The 15,747-nt window shown below is 48.4% G+C and overlaps 2 protein-coding genes across 2 annotated transcripts; one reads left to right on the top strand and one right to left on the bottom strand.

The window, feature by feature from the left end:
• Positions 1-827: 827 nt before the first annotated feature.
• Positions 828-2,939, bottom strand: LOC136520823 (lipid phosphate phosphatase 2-like). Its single transcript, XM_066514482.1, has 7 exons — positions 2,584-2,939; positions 2,341-2,428; positions 2,154-2,263; positions 1,855-1,948; positions 1,539-1,727; positions 1,366-1,425; positions 828-1,157 (listed from the first exon to the last, which is right to left on the bottom strand). The coding sequence occupies exons 1-7, from the start codon at positions 2,824-2,826 to the stop codon at positions 976-978; spliced, it is 966 nt and encodes a 321-aa protein (XP_066370579.1). The 5' UTR covers positions 2,827-2,939; the 3' UTR covers positions 828-975.
• Positions 2,940-10,799: 7,860 nt separating this feature from the next.
• Positions 10,800-11,571, top strand: LOC136520264 (GDSL esterase/lipase At5g37690-like). The gene is made up of 2 exons (XM_066513715.1): positions 10,800-11,075; positions 11,194-11,571. Exons 1-2 carry the CDS (start codon positions 10,800-10,802, stop codon positions 11,545-11,547), a joined length of 630 nt encoding a protein of 209 aa, XP_066369812.1. The 3' UTR covers positions 11,548-11,571.
• Positions 11,572-15,747: the final 4,176 nt, after the last annotated feature.

The raw sequence follows: 15,747 nt of genomic DNA, 5'->3' as shown, positions 1-15,747 counted from the left end.
TTATAAACATCTCAGGGAACATCTTCAAAATTTGAGCCCCATTGGACTTCGTTTGAATGAATTTCACCTTTTTGAAGTTTGGTTTCGGGCTGCTAAAATTGTCAACGTAGGCCAGGCCGACCTAGCATCTAGGCTAGGCCAACCTAGCTTCCCGGCTAGACCTGGTTTGCACCCTAGGGAGGCCGGATTTGTCTGGGAAGGAGGCCTCTCCAAGGTGATTTTGAGTTCCTGGTGTTCGTTCTTCGATCTGCTTGTTCCATGGGTTTTCTGAGGTGCCCAGGAAGTTTTTCAAATCATCAAGTCACTAGTTGGATTGAGTGATCTTGCTGTGAGCTCTTTCTTTCTATTGATGGAAGTTGAGAGCTTCACTTTTGGATCTCGGTGAGTTTCGGTGTTGCGATTGGTTTTCCGTTTTTGTGAGTGTCCCGTTGTGTTCTTCGGTTGGCTCGAGGGCACCACAATTATGAGATTTGGTGTTATGGAGGGTTGTTTTGGACAGTGGCCATTTAGGAAGAAAATTTTGATTGGCTCCCGCCACACCCCCTGGTCGTCTTTCTCGGTCCTTCAGATAGTCGTTTTCTACATTAGTCACTATTAATGTGGGATTGGACTACATGAGATGAATAACCATTTTCTAGGAATGGACTACCTGAGATGGATAACCGTTTTCTACACATTAGTCACTGTAGTCAATGGGCCCACATACACTAACAGCGACTAACGGGCAGAAAACGGCTAACCATCTCATGTAGTACAGTCTCTCCAACTAAAAAAGAAAATAGGACGGTCCCATTCTTTCTAGCCAAATAAGTGCCAAGACGGTCCCATCCTAAAAACCAGGGATAAATTCATTCCATCCTGTATCTTCTCCAAACGAAACACATACTTCGTGTCTCAGTAAGAAGTCATTTATTCCTTTCACCTGCATTACAAAAATAAAAGAAAAGAAAGAAACGGAAACCTTGAATTCATCAGTCACTGATCTCTGCTTCCTTCTTCCATGGAATCCAGTGCATGGCTGGTAGTTCTAATCTCATTTGATCCAGAAAGATCAAGTGACAGTGACTGATGGTGTAAATTCGCGTTTGTTGTTGACTGTATATTCCTTTCACCCTCGTTTTGATGAATGTGCTCAAAGTACGCATGAGGCCAAACTCCTGTTGTTCAAATTGATCGAAAGTTTCACTGTTATAGACTATGTTTATTTAAAACGATATGTATTCGTAATCCAGAACAAGCTAAGCGCCTAAGCCCAATGGTTTTTAATTCAGACTTGCTTAGTCGTGTGTTTTTAGTAGTTGCAGAGGACACGTTACAAATTTAAGGAAGATTTACTATTCTGACATATGCAACTAAGCATCATACCATGTTTACTGTACGGTGGTGGAAAGAACTGAAGGTAGCAAAACGAAGCAATCACCAATCCTGCAGAGTTGTACCAAGCATATATAATCAGCTGCTGTGTGACCTTCAGGAATCATAAAAGCTATAGTAGGATGGAGAGCAGCTGAACTGAGTAACTTTAGATGGTTACTTACCAAGAACTCCACCTGCAAACACATCCTGCCAGTGGTGCCAGTAGTCACTGACTCGCGACACCGCAACCATCGTTGCAAGAAGCAGAGGCAGAAGAACGATGCACAGCTTGGCGACATGGCCTCCTCGATCGAAAACCTTGATTTTGCCGGCCAGGTACCATGACAGAAATCCAAGCCCCGCAAAACAAGCTTGAGGAGGACAAGAAAGACAGCCAGCCAATGTATAAGCAGAGGATATTGCAATTTGCAAACTGGGGAAATGGACAATCCAAGTCTGGCAAACTGCATTCGGAGAAGGCTAGCTTTCAGCATTTACCTGAAGAATGCCCACTTGGGAAGCTCTTGTGGCCCTCTTCGATTACGCTCCGCTGTCCGTGGCATATGACACCTCCGGTGATGTTGTTGTACTTCTAAAATGGAAATAATGTTCAGCTAAATAAGTTAGTTACTACCTCAGAATTACAGCTTCCATCAACATTCTAATTCTCAAACTAATGAACAGTCTCGAAGTGTCGACAGGAAGCAACAAGCAAGCTATAGCACTGATCCTCTGACGAACCAGTGGAATGAACTCTGACAGATCAAGTCACTGAAGTTACAATCGCAACGACTCACCGGGACTCCATCAGGAAAGCAGCGCCAAAAGAAGTCCGGGCGCGGCCGGCCAACTGCATCCTTGATCGCAACGGTCAGGATGGCCGTTATCAGAACGGAAAACAGAAGGCCTGCTAATAAGCTGATGATGACCACACATCCCATGAAAAATCAAATCAGCTAGCGTAAAAATAAGAACTTAACCTACCAAGAATAGCATGATGCAGGTCATAGACGTTTCTCCTCTTGATGTATATCCCAACGATGAAAATCATCGGCACAACGATGGCAATAATCTGTTTAAAAATGAATTCGAATACAATCAAGGTTCTTCGTTTCTGGATAGTAGAAATTGCAGTTGCAATTTCATCTTTTGAGATATATAAGCATGGAACCCAGAACGCATATGATTTTTTTTCAGAAGATGTGGTGTAGCATAGATGTACCATACCGGCACGGCCCAGCTAGGCACGGTGTTGTCCTTCATGGGGTACCGGAGGCTCGCCATCATGTCTTCTGCGACGAACCGGTGGAACGGCTGGAGAAGGCCGAGCACGGCGTACATGGCCACAAGTAGGAGCAGCACGATCCAGTCGAAAAGGTGCAGCCTAGCGACTTGCTTTCCGTGCGTCCTCAAGTATGGGCGCATCGCGGTCTCAGCTCCCGAGGCAGGGGTGGTCGCCGGTGGCGGCATATCTTCACCTTCAAGGCTTCAACTGCACACCTCGACAGCCTCGGTGAGGCGACGAGCTCCTCCAGTCCTCCTCCCCTGAACGGAACGGAAGAGGAGGAGCTTGTTCATCAGGGCGTTTTCTTATCTTAGATTCTTATTAGGCAGGGGGAGATGTTGACAAACTAGGGGATAAGGGGAACCTAGAAAAGTTGTTGACGACCTTTTGCTAACTCGCTGGTTCCTTCTGTGACTCATCTATAACATGAGGTGCTTTTCTGTGCTTGTTCCGGGAAGATGCAAGGAAGCAATGCGGCATGTACCCTGGAACCTTGATCTCGTTCTGGTAGTACCTAACAAAAGTTATGAGCTTTAACACTGCATTGAACTTTCGTACAAAATGGTAAAATATACACATGTTACCACCGTGGAAATTTTAGTTTCTGTGTTTGTCGTCAAAACTTGATTCATTTTGCAACCCTAAACATTTCAAACGCTATCCCCTCTGGACAGTCCACGTATTTAAGACATATTTATTCCATTGAGAACGGGATATCATGATATCTGTTCTTTTCGAACATGGTAAGGGTATGGATGTGGAAAGTGAAAATGGTATGTCCAGCGCCCGGACGTCCAGACCGGGCTAGCATCCGGACGCCCACGGCTGCTGCGCCTACTTCATGTGGGGACCCGTGCCGCTCCGTGTCCCGTACCCGCACCATGTCTGGTGCCCCACTCTATGGCCCGCACCACTCCATGTCCCGCGCTCGCACCGTGGCCCACGCGCACTTTGTGTCTCGTGCCCACACCATGGCGCCCCCTTCACACCCAAGCGCATGCAGGCGGGCCCATCAGCTGTAGTAGGTGGCTTCTACAGATGGGTCTCACTGCAACATGTGCAACACCATATCTACTTTTGCAACATCTAGATGAACTCTTGCAACAAACGTATGAAACACCAGGGAAACACATGGGTAGCCATTGCAGAACATATGCAACATCCAGATGAAACACTTGTAACATATATGTCAAACATATGGAACATCCGGAGGAAACACTTCCAAACATATGCGTGAAATATATGCAACACCTAGATAAAACACGTGCAACATATGTCTGAAGCATCTGAAACATTTGGAACAATACACTTGCAACATACCTGTATAGCCACTACAACATATGCAACATCCACATGAAACACTTGCAACTTGCAACATAAAAAGACTTGCTACAACATAAGACTAAAAACAGATAAAATATTTGAAACTTACTCTTGCAACATGTGCAACATCCCGATTACTTTTGCAACATCCTTATGAAGCACTTGTAACATACCTCTGAAACATAACATACGCCTTCAACGCAACGCAACATCTATTTGCTGCTCGGGAGAACGGGGTTCACCTGCATGTGGAGTTCACTGGAGGCAGCGCCCCGACGGCGCTTGGATGCGGCGGCGGCTACACGACGTGGAAGGGAGACATCGGCCGCACGACGCAGAAGAGAGGCATCGGCCTTTGTGACCCGGCTGGGAAGCCACAGCTGCATGACTAGGAGAGTGCAGCAGAGCATGCCGTGCCTAGCAGCACCAGCAGTCGAGCGCCGAGTGCGTCGTGCCTGGCAGGTCCAGCACCCGAGCACTGCGCCTCATAAGCGGCTCGATGCCCTAGCATCATCGCGCACGATCGGCTGCCGTCAAGGCTCGCCTGCCTCCATGCCGCTACGAGCTCGCCTCTGCGTGGAGCGCGTGCCGCGAAGCTCTCCTACTTCCACACCGTTGCCCACGCGGCTCACTGGCCTCCACTACCAGATACAGTTGCTTTGCCGAGTGCCAGTGTTACACTCACTCGACAAACGACACTCGGTAAATTGTTTAACGGCAAACAGTCTTTGCCGAGTGTTTTTTGTCGGGCACTCGGCAAAGACTTTGTCGAGTGCCCAAAAAACACTCGACAAATATTTTTCCAAACAAAATAAAAAACAGCACCTCCACGCCAGCCCCTCCACCAACAGCGCCGCCGCCATCGTTGGTGACTCGTCGCCTCCTCGCGCTCGACTGGCTCGCGCAGCTCCTGCGCCTGCCACCACGCCAGCCGCCGACACGCCAGCCGCCACCACCACCACAACGCCTCCCGCCGACACCACGCCACCACCACCACCACGCCTCTTGCCGATGCCACGCCACCACTAGCACCACGCCGCCACCGGGAGAGAGAGGGGGAGTGGCGGCGGCCGGATTCGGGGAGGAGGAGGAGGGGAGGGGCGGCGCCGGAGAGAGGGCGTGGGCGGGCGGATCTAGGGAGGAGGCAGGGGAGGAGGGAGGGGAGCTAAGGGCCAGGCGAATCTAGTGAGGGGAGGGCGGGGCCATGCCAGCGCCGGAGAGGGAGGAGGGGAGGGGGGCACACCGGAGAGGGAGGGGAGGGAGGGGAGCGGCGCGGCGGCGCCGGAGAGAGGGCGCGGGCGGGCAGATCTGGGGAGGAGGGAGGGGAGTTGAGTGCCGGGCGGATCTAGTGAGGGGAGGGCGGGGTTGCGCCGGAGAGGGAGGGGAGGGGGTGCGGCGGAGAGGGAGGGGTGGGCGGGGCCGTGCCGGCGCTGGAGAGGGAGGAGGGGAGGGCGGGGCCGCTTCGGCACTGGAGAGGAAGGAGGGCAGGGAGGGGAGGGGGCGCGCCGGAGAGGGAGGGGAGGGGCGCGCCGACGCCGGAAAGGGAGAAGGGGAGGGAGGGAGGGGGCGGCGGCCGGGGAAGGAGGGGGTGGCGCCGGCGGAAGGAGGGGAGGGGCACGGAGGTAGCTTGGAGAGGGGAGCGGTGGGCAGGGAGAGGGGAGCGGGGAGCGGGAGATGGGAGCGGGGGCAGGGAAGGAGGGGGTGTGCGTGCGTGTTAAGTATGTGGCGGGCGGGGGCTTTGCCGAGTGCCCTGGATCTAGCACTCGGCAAAGTTTTTTTCATTTTTGTTCTTCTCCTTCTTTTCCGAAAAAAAGATTTTATTTCTTTGCTGAGTGTTCTAGATCTGAGCACTCGGCAAAGTTTTTTTTATTTTTTTCTTCTCCTTCTTTTTCAGAAAAAAGATTTTATTTCTTTGCCGAGTGTTTTTTTACACTCGGCAAACCCCCTCTTTGCCGAGTGTTTTTTTTGACACTCGGCAAACCCCCCTCTTTGTCGAGTTTTTTTTGCCGAGTGTTTTAGAGCAACACTCGGCAAAGAACTTGTTCGCCGAGTGCCCGAGGAAATACACTCGGCAAACATAAAAACGCTCGACAAATTTGTGGATTCCAGTAGTGCTCGCGCGGTCATGCACGAGCGACTACCACCAGGGCTCGCCTGCCTACGCATCGACGCGAGCTCGCCTCTGCACAGACCGCATGCCGCCGGGGCTTTATTGCCTCTGCGGCTCACCGGCACGCCGCAGACCATTGGTGCTCGCTGCTCTATGTTGGATGTGCACAAGGGAGTAGATTGGGGAGAGAGAAAAGATGCCCAAGGAAGCGAACGGATGGGTGAGGGTGAGGCGACGAGCTCCTCTCAACCTCCTCCCCTGAACGGCTGAATGGCAGAGGAGGGAACTTTGTTGAGGGCGTTTTCTTTATCTTAGATTCTTGGGAAGGGAGATGTTGACAAGCTAAAAGCTAGGGGAGCCTAGAAAAGTTGTTGACTTTTTTGCGGAGCCTAGAAAAGTTGTTGACTTTTTTGCTTACTCGCTGGTTGCTGCTGCTCACACATCTATTACTCGAGGTGCTTTCTGTGTTTGCTCCGGGAAGATGGAAGGAAGCAAGCGATGCAGCAGTACCCTGTGACCTTGACCTCGTTCTTTTTTTTTTTTTTGATCGGATACAACCTTGACCTCGTTCTGGTAGTACCTAACAACAGTTATGAGCTTTAACACTGCACTGATCTTTCATTTCACAAAAAGGTAAAATGTACACATTTTACTAACGTGGAAATTTTAGTTTCTCTGTTTGTCCCAAAAAAAACTTGATTCATTTTGCTACCCTAAACATTTCAAACACTATCCCCTATGGACAGTCCACATATTTAAAACAATCTTTATTCGATTGGAAATGGATATCGTAATATCTGTTCTTTTCGAATATGGATAAGGGTATGGATGTGGAAAGTGAAAGTCCCAATGAATATGGATAATATATGTATCCAAAAAAAGATTAAAAAAAGATAGGATAACTAATAGCCACACTTTTCCCACATGTGTTGTTATTAAATACTAGCAAACATGTCCGTTGCATCATATTTAGAGCCACTATGTCCTCTACCTATCATTGTTGTATTTTTAACCAGACTAATAATACAGCCTGTTGATGACAGTATGGACCTTTGCGGCCTATCTCTTAGCCAATCCGTATAATGGTTAGCTCTCCACTATTAATACATGGATCACTTTCTTGTCCCATAAAGTTTTTTGGTTCTTGACTTCTTATGCATAAGCTAGCTGTAAGTTTACATGCTGCTTCTCTTCTCTCTCCTCTTCTCTTTCCTCCGTCCTAGGATTTAGCATACTTACAATCTGCTATTATACTGCTCTAGGTTTGGAACTAGCTTATTTCAATAATTAAATCCCAAGCTAAGAGGATTACGCCAACAGGATTTTTTTGGGTTTCATCTCCTAGGCCCGCAATAAATGTAGGTGCAATAAAGAATGAATCCGGCAAGCCAAATTGAATAAGATTGACTTAGTTAAATTCAAGGCTGTGTTAGATTGACATAGTAACAAACTCTAGCCTGTTGATGAGCCTGCTGAGATTCAAGGTTGTGGGAGAGTAGTCAGCCCGGCCGTTCTAGTGGAGATGAAAGTTCTTATGAAATCCCTTTAACATTTTCAGTGTAGCATCAGACAACCAAACTGAAAGTTTACTTCACATTTTGCATGTTTCGGCAATTTTTTTATTATTATAGTAAGGTTATACGCCAGCAAAGATTCATACATCAGGATTTGAACTTACGCCTGCCCTGTTCGCTTGGCTTACAAGTTGTACTTTTTCAGCCAACGAACAGTATTTTTCTCTCATAACAAATCAGTCAACAGTACTTTCAGCTATGACTTATCAACCAAGCGAACAGGACGTTAGTACCTTGATATTCTCTCGAGCATCCATACCTTCTGAGTTACAAAATACACTTGTGACTATATTACTGATGCTATTTTTTTAACCACAATTTATGAATCTTATATTATATATTAATTAGACATTCTAAATGATCTCAAATGAAAAAGGTTGTTAACCGGAAATTAAAGTTATAGATCTCGTCAAGTACTACAACTTTGGTATTGATTTCAGGTCCATTCAACATTGTTAATTAACTCAAATCCTATCCGAAAACTTATATTAAATATTTAAACATATAAATCATCTCAAATTTAAAAGTTGACAACTAGAAAGCTTTAGATCTCTTTGAACTCTATAATTTTAGTATAAATATTGTCTTAATCCGACTTCATATGAAAAAATTACTTTTTTTACAAAGTAGCCTACCACGGTCAGTTGTAGCCGCAGACCGTTAATGAAAACCTATCTATGACTGTTCACTACCCTGGGTTTGAAAGTAACCAATAGTTATTATTAAATCTATAGTAGTGAACTAGTTTCATCAGCCATGCTAGCCGATAGACCGGCCCATATATGTAGGAGTGAAGTAGTCTCAGCCATGCATGCTTTTTTAAGGAGGTAGCAGCGCCAGTTTTTCAGGCTAGTAACATCCTGATCAAGCCTAAAGCGTTTACGCCAAATTACAAGGTCATCGCAAACCTTTGAAACTATGGAACGACTTGAGGAGTTCAGGGGATTCATTCTGGAAAAAATTTCACCATTCCTAGCGTCCCACAACCGCCACAGAATCGTCAGCAGGATGAAAGGCCAAAGCTTTGCATCCAAGTGAGGAGGGATACCAGCGTTCCATACTTCCATATGTCTACCTCGGAAAGAGCTGCAACGTTGCGAAGCTTCAATTTGTTTCTGCCATGCAGGCTAGACGATCCATATATTTTAGTCATGTTTGTCCTTTTTATGGTACCACTCCGATTGCCTATAAATAACAGACAACATGGAAAAACAAAAAAAAAAGTAGGGACAAAATGCAACGTGATTCTTAGGGTCCGTTTGGATGTAGATATTGGAGACTCTGGAATTGAATTGGTAAATTGGTACCAATACCAAATCAGATTTATATTGGAAATCGATACTAATATCAAAGTGGCTATTTGAATATAGATAGAATTGTCGGTTGAAGTCCAATGTAGTGCCGAATACAAATTATTGTTTGGATGTGCTTATCGTGGAATTGGAATTGACCCATCTTCTTCCCCACCTCACCTACAAACATAGAACCTACCTTGCCGGAGTGGAAGAAGACGAGGAGTCTATAGTGCGCCCGCCTTCTCCCCCACCTCGCCGCGAAATAGATCTACAGTGCCCCAGCCTTCTTCCCCACCTCGCCGCAAAACAGCACCCACACACGCACGATGCTGCCCGCCCGATTTGGACTATAGGCGGGAGCTCGCCGGCGGCGAGAGCAGGCCGGTGAGGGCGCGGGGTCCTCACGGAACAGATGACATCCGCAGACCAGCTAGAGGCAGCTCCCGCGACGTGGCTGCGTGTGGGCGCAATGGTAGGGTCATGCGACGGCGGCGGCCGGTCGCAAGCGGTGGCGCTACCTGGAGCAGCGGAGGGGGCTATGAGAAGGATAGCGAGAGGGAAGGTGCCTGTGTCGCCGTCGTCATCCTGTGGTCACCTCCGTCTCCGGCCGTAGCACCAGTGAGTGACGACTCCGTCCATTATGCATGGGGAAGAAAGGGCAGGGAGAAGCGGTCGATTCACGTGAATACTGATGGGGAGGCCTCGGTATTGTGGGCTAGTTGGAGCAGGTGGACCCAATGTTGTGCGGTATTGAAGCTTGATTCCACTTGCCAATACCCAGACCATCCAAATAATAAAATTGGGGGTATCTAATGCCAATGCCAAATTATGTGCCTGAATATCAACATCCAAACCGGCTATTAGATATTTTCTGCCTTTCGAAATGCGCCTAATAAAGCACCGCATGGCAGCAGATTCGTGGCCTGACGATTTGGAGATTGCAGTCCTGTTCAGCGTACCGGTTGAAACACAAATACCAGAGGGGACGGATAGAAACGAAAATCGTAAAAACCTGTAAAAATCGGTTGAAATTTCCATAAAATTTTATCTAAAATTTGAAAAATCTGAATGAAATGGAATCGAAATTACTAGAAGTCACCGGTAGGAACAAAAAATCGCTGATTTACGGTGAAAACCGGCCGAAATTCTGAACCCTGGTCCCGATGCATCCACCCAGTGTAGACTGTAGAGTAGCGCAGTGTGCACGAGCTTGCATATGGGACGTAGCACTCGCCTGTACCACACATCCGCGTGCAGTGCCCACGCGCAGGCTTGCAACTTGCGTGGACAGGATGATGGGCCGCCGCCCATTCACGGCCAGCAGCAATCACATCGTCGGCGCCACACAACGAGCAGCACGCATAACTTGCCGCCCGACGTATGTGGCCACAACGACCTCTCCTCTAAAGCGCTGATCTACACATGCATAAAGTATTAAATAGCTTCGTTCGGTTTACCTTAAAGCCAGCTTGTTTGGTTTCTTTTTTTCAGCTAGAATAGTGTTTTTCTCTCACAACAATTCAGCCAGAACATTATTTTTCAGCCAGTTTCAGTCAAATTTCAGCAAGCCAAATGGGGCTAATATAGACTAATTACGAAACTAATTACACAGCTTACGACTAATTTACAAGACGAATCTTTTAAGCCTAATTAGTCCATAATTTGACAATGTAGTGCTACAGTAACATGCGCTAATGATAAATTAGTTAGGCTTAATAAATTTGTCTCGTGAAGAACTGATAGATTCTATAATTTACTTTTTTTATTAATATCCAATCACCCCACGTGACACTCTTACGTGACACTTCCTAACGTCACTCGTACCAGCACGCCCTTAGCGATCGATCGGATCGACCATGGGGTACTACGAGCTGACCGCGAAGACTACTCTTCTTCTTTGCCTTGTGCTCGGCGCCGCCGCCGTCGCCGGCTGCAGCACCCCGCCGAGTAATAACATCCTGCGGCAGGTCCCGGCGGTGTACGTGTTCAGCGACTCGACGCTGGACGTCGGCAACAACTATTTGCCGGGGAAGAACGTTCCCAGGGCAGACAGGCCCTACTACGGCATCGACATGCCAGGCTCCAGCAAACCAAACCGAAGGTTCATCTCCATCTACTCGGCCACCATCACGGTACGTACGTAATAGAGCTACTACCAAGCATCATCACCGGTCTAATAATCTTGCCGAACAGCCTTTGAGCCAGCTGGTGCGTTTGCCTCCATAGTTGACATGGGTACTCATATTTCAGGAGCTGTACAGGATGGGGCCAAGGATGTTCGCCATCATCAACGTGGGGCTAGCCGGTTGCCTGCCGATTGCACGGGTGCTCAGCGCGACGGGCGCGTGTTCGGACAGTCGGAACAAGCTCGCCGCCGGCTTCAACGACGCCCTCCGTTCCCTGCTCGCCGGCCTTCCCGGAAGGCTGCCGGGCCTCGCCTACCCCCTTGCCGACTCCTACGGCATCATGGCCACCGTCTTCGCCGACCCGCTGGAGTCGGGGTTCACGGACGTCTCCAGCGCGTGCAGCACCGGGCGCCTGGGCGTAGGGGGCTGCCAGGTCACCTCCACTGTCTGCGCCAATCATGACCAGCATTACTTCTAGGATGGGACCCACCCTTCCCAGCGAGCGGCGTTGCTCAGAGTCTAGGCCCGATTTTTTTGTTTTTTTCGTCCTTTTTCTGAAAGTTTTTTACAAATATGTCTATATAGGTATCCTTTCAAAAAATAAACCCTCACCTCGGCGCCGTCGTTATTGATGTCTATCTTACACGTCTCGACGCCGGATCGAGTCTTTGGCGCCTAGCTCTCGGGGCCACGGCGGCGTGGGGGGCTCACCTGGCAGCCAGCACGGCGCCATAGAGCGTCTAGCTTGACGCCGTAGATCTTGGCGCCGAGCCGGCTGACTAATGGGCCCCCAGTCTCTATCGTTTCATTCCTTCTCCCTCCACTCGGCCCGACTCCCTCTCTCCCTCAGTCCGTCGCCGCCGCCGCCGCCGCGCCTCCCGCGCACCACCACGCCGCCTCCCCTCGGCCACCCGCGTCCCCAGCGTCGGCGACCCTGCCCCGCCTACGACCGTCCCCACCCCCCTGCTGCGTAGGACAGCCCACGACCGCCCCCTATTGCGCCCGCGACCGCGCCCTCCTGCTGCGCCGCCGTCCACAAAGACGGGCGCGGCCGGCTGCCCCCTGCTGCGCCGACCGGCAAAGGGACATCGTGATATAGACTATGCCCGATCTTCCGAAAGGTATGATAGCGTCGATTGGTGGAGACTCGACGTTCACGATCTAGGCTTCGAACCAAGACTGATTCGGACCCCCGCAACCGTTACACCACTGCTCCATTGGTTATCAACCATGCGAACGCGATTGACCTCGCCGAGAAGGCTTTCCTGCAAGCGAATCGAGAACACAAGCAAGAACGGGATGAACACAATCTGAAATTGTAAATAAATATGAAGCTTATGATAACAAGAAAGAGTTCAAGTCTTTATTCGAAAGGACTAGTCATCACAGGCGAACAAGATCAAGAACTGGGGCCCTGGTTCACAGCAAGCAGCCTTGGCAGCACAGTTACAGCAAAACGATGTCTGTTTCACGAGAAAATCAAGAACTAAACAAAACCCAAACCCTAAGGAGAGCGACGGCTGCTATTTATAAAGTCTTGGGCGTCACCCCCCTGGACGCGCCCCCTAATAGGTCCAAACACGATACATGGTCCAACGGACCAAAAGACGGTGTCGCAGCACCCTAGCAAATTCTGGATGCTGACTTGTTTCGATTATTCCCATTGATTCCGAAGAGCTTTTGATGTGAGATCACTTGTATTGGCTTCCTTATCAAATTAGCTTTCCATCCATATATGGATCGTCGAAAACGGAGTCCGAATGCATCCTGGGTGACCGGTTTAAGGCAGACTGGTCCTGAAATCCGAGATGGGCTCCAACTTCAGTCGAACTGGGCCTCCACCATGAATAAGATGAATTAGACGCCCATGCTGGACCTCCTCCTCTTCATGGCTTGTATGCGACGAAGTAGTGATGTCCTCATCACAGCGGGGGCCGTGCCCAAGTGCCCGGGTGCCTGGTGCCTGCCTCCCTTGGCCGCACGCCCCTGCCCGCCTTGTCGCTGTGGTGGCCGGCTAGGAGGGTGCCTTGGCGCACCAGGGGCGCACGACAGCTTCCCCACCGGCCGCCTCTACCTCCTGATGATCGGCTCGTCTCCCGTGCACCGGTTGCGCCTCCCCTGCAGTGAAGCAAAGTACATTAGTTTGTTAATTTTCTTCTTATTTGACAATAGTTAGTTAGTTAATGTGGTAGTGATTTAGATAGGTAGAAAGATATTTAGATAGATAGGTAGATTGATGGATGCTTTACATAGTTAGTTAGATAGTTAGTTAAATAGTTATATACTTAGTTACACAATTAGTTAAATAGTTATTTGATATAGTTAGTAGTACTTAGTAGTGAATTGATAGTATCTATTTAGTTAGTTATGACGTACTAGAGACCTTGTACTTAGTATGTTTCATTTATATTGGACTAAAGGAAATGTGTTTCGTTATGTGTATGAACTAGATGGACAACCTAGTGAGCATATATTATGGAGGCACTGTGGAAAGAGATCGCTATGGATATGTTGAGTTTATTGAGATGCAAAGCGTGCCTATGTTATTCAATGAGAAGCCTTCATTTAGTGAGTTGGTTGCAAGGGCTTGGGAGGAGCTACATTGCCATGGAGACGATGGCATCATAGTTGAGGGTGTACTTCATCTAGGTTCCGCTTTCAACATACTAAGGAATATGATCCCAATTGGGTGTGCAGATCAGTGGGAGAACTATGTGAGATTAGCTATGAAGAGCCAGTTTCCAAGTTTGGATGTAGTTGTGCATCGGGTGGTACTTGATCGCATCCCTCATGGGTTTTCCCCAGAAATGGGTCAGCAGGCACACTTTGACCCTCCCGTCCCAGAACCTGATATGGATGTGTTGGTTGCACCTATAGTTCCTGATGCTCAATCTACCCCCAATGAGGTAGTTGGAGATGCTTGTCGGACTCATGATGTTGTGACAGATCCTCCTCATGAGATCTCTTTGACACAGAATCATCCAAGTAAGTGTCTTATCTGCATCGTTATTGGGAGCTTACCCCCTTCCTTACATCCATTTTTCTCATTCTTTCCTCGTATTTCTACTTATGTTGCAGGAGACATTCCTAATAATGTGGATGTGTCCCCTGTTGCTACGCAAGTGCACTATGGAGATGGATTCTGTGGCTCCAATAGTGTTGAAATTATGAATGATTTAGAGCCATATGAGATGGCAAGGGCTCTTCATTCTGATGATGATCGTCCTATTGGAGAGCTAGCGGAGAGTGACGTTGAAATGCTGAGGCATATCTTTCTCGGCCGCCATGATCTAAGAGTTCACAAGTTCAGTGATCTTTCTCATTCCAATCAGACGTGTGTAGAAGGACGTGATGATGAGCTGCTAGAAGCTCCTAAGGCGGGCCCTAACATGGTAATTGAGAAGGGTAGGGTATTCAAGGACCTTCTTGCATTGAAGAGGTGGTTGCAGGCGTTTGTAGTGATACGAAAGAGACCTTACAAGGTCTTGCATTCATATGTGGAGCGCCATTACACAGTTGTGTGCGACAAGGAACGCTACCCATGGAGGGTTTGTGCAAGGAAGCAAAAGGTCACCACAAAGTGGAAGATCACAAAAGTTGTCGGGCCACACAATTGTGTTGACCTTGTGCTCACACTGAAGCATCAACAGTTGACATCTTCCCTCATTGCTAAGCGGTTGATGGGAATATTGCAGGGAGAACCCAACATAAAGGTTAGGACAATTATCAGGACCGTTGAGGCGTTGTATGGAGGTTATGTGATAACTTATGGTAATGCTTGGAGGGCTAAGCAGCGAGCATGGAAGATGATATATGGGGACTAGGAGGATGGGTATGAGCAGCTGCCAGTACTTTTCAATGCAATCAAAGCGGTGGATCCAGACATGCATTATGAGTACATCCCAAAACCAAATGCATGGAAGGATGGGAGGCAGATATTCTTCCATGCTTTCTGGTGCTTCCCCTCAGTGTGTCGAGGCCTTTAGGCACTGTTGTGCCATCTTGTCCATTGATGGTATGTTCTTGATTAGCAAATACCAAGGCACACTTCTTATTGCCATATCCTGTGACGCGAACAACAAGTTGGTTCCTTTGGCATTTGCTTTGGTTGAAAAGGACAATAATGATAGTTGGGAATGGTTCTTGAGGCTATTCTGGATACATGTGGTTGGGCCTGGCAGTGAGATTGGTGTCATATCTAATAGGCACCAAGGCATACTTAATGTTGTGCATGAGCAGATAGAGGGGTATGCACCTTTGTACCATCGTTGGTCTACTCGACATCTTGCCGAGAATCTACTCTGGAAGGATGGTGTGAAGGATAACTTTGATCTATTCTAGGAGACTGCTCGATAGCTTGAGGACAAGTACTTTCAAAAAAAGTTGGAGCAGGTCAGAACCGCATCAAATGTAGAAGGTAGACAATGGCTCATAGGTTTGATGAGGTATTTGGAGAAATGGACAAGAGCTCACAACACCAGTGGATGGAGGTACGAGTTTTAGTGCAGCACCATGGCAGAGTCATTCAATAAGTTGTTGTTGGGGATACGTGGTGTCAGGTATTGATATTAGGGATACCCAAAGCAAGGAAGCTAACTTCCCTAGACAGAGCAAGATGTATTAAAAGGTATCGCCCGACCCCTTGGGTATAGGCTTCGTCTCGCCTGACCCAAGGACA

This window comes from Miscanthus floridulus, chromosome 18, assembly GCF_019320115.1.
Source record: "Miscanthus floridulus cultivar M001 chromosome 18, ASM1932011v1, whole genome shotgun sequence".
Lineage (NCBI taxonomy): Eukaryota > Viridiplantae > Streptophyta > Magnoliopsida > Poales > Poaceae > Miscanthus > Miscanthus floridulus.
Note: the sequence above shows the minus strand (reverse complement) of the source record. Positions and strands in the feature narration are given on the sequence as shown.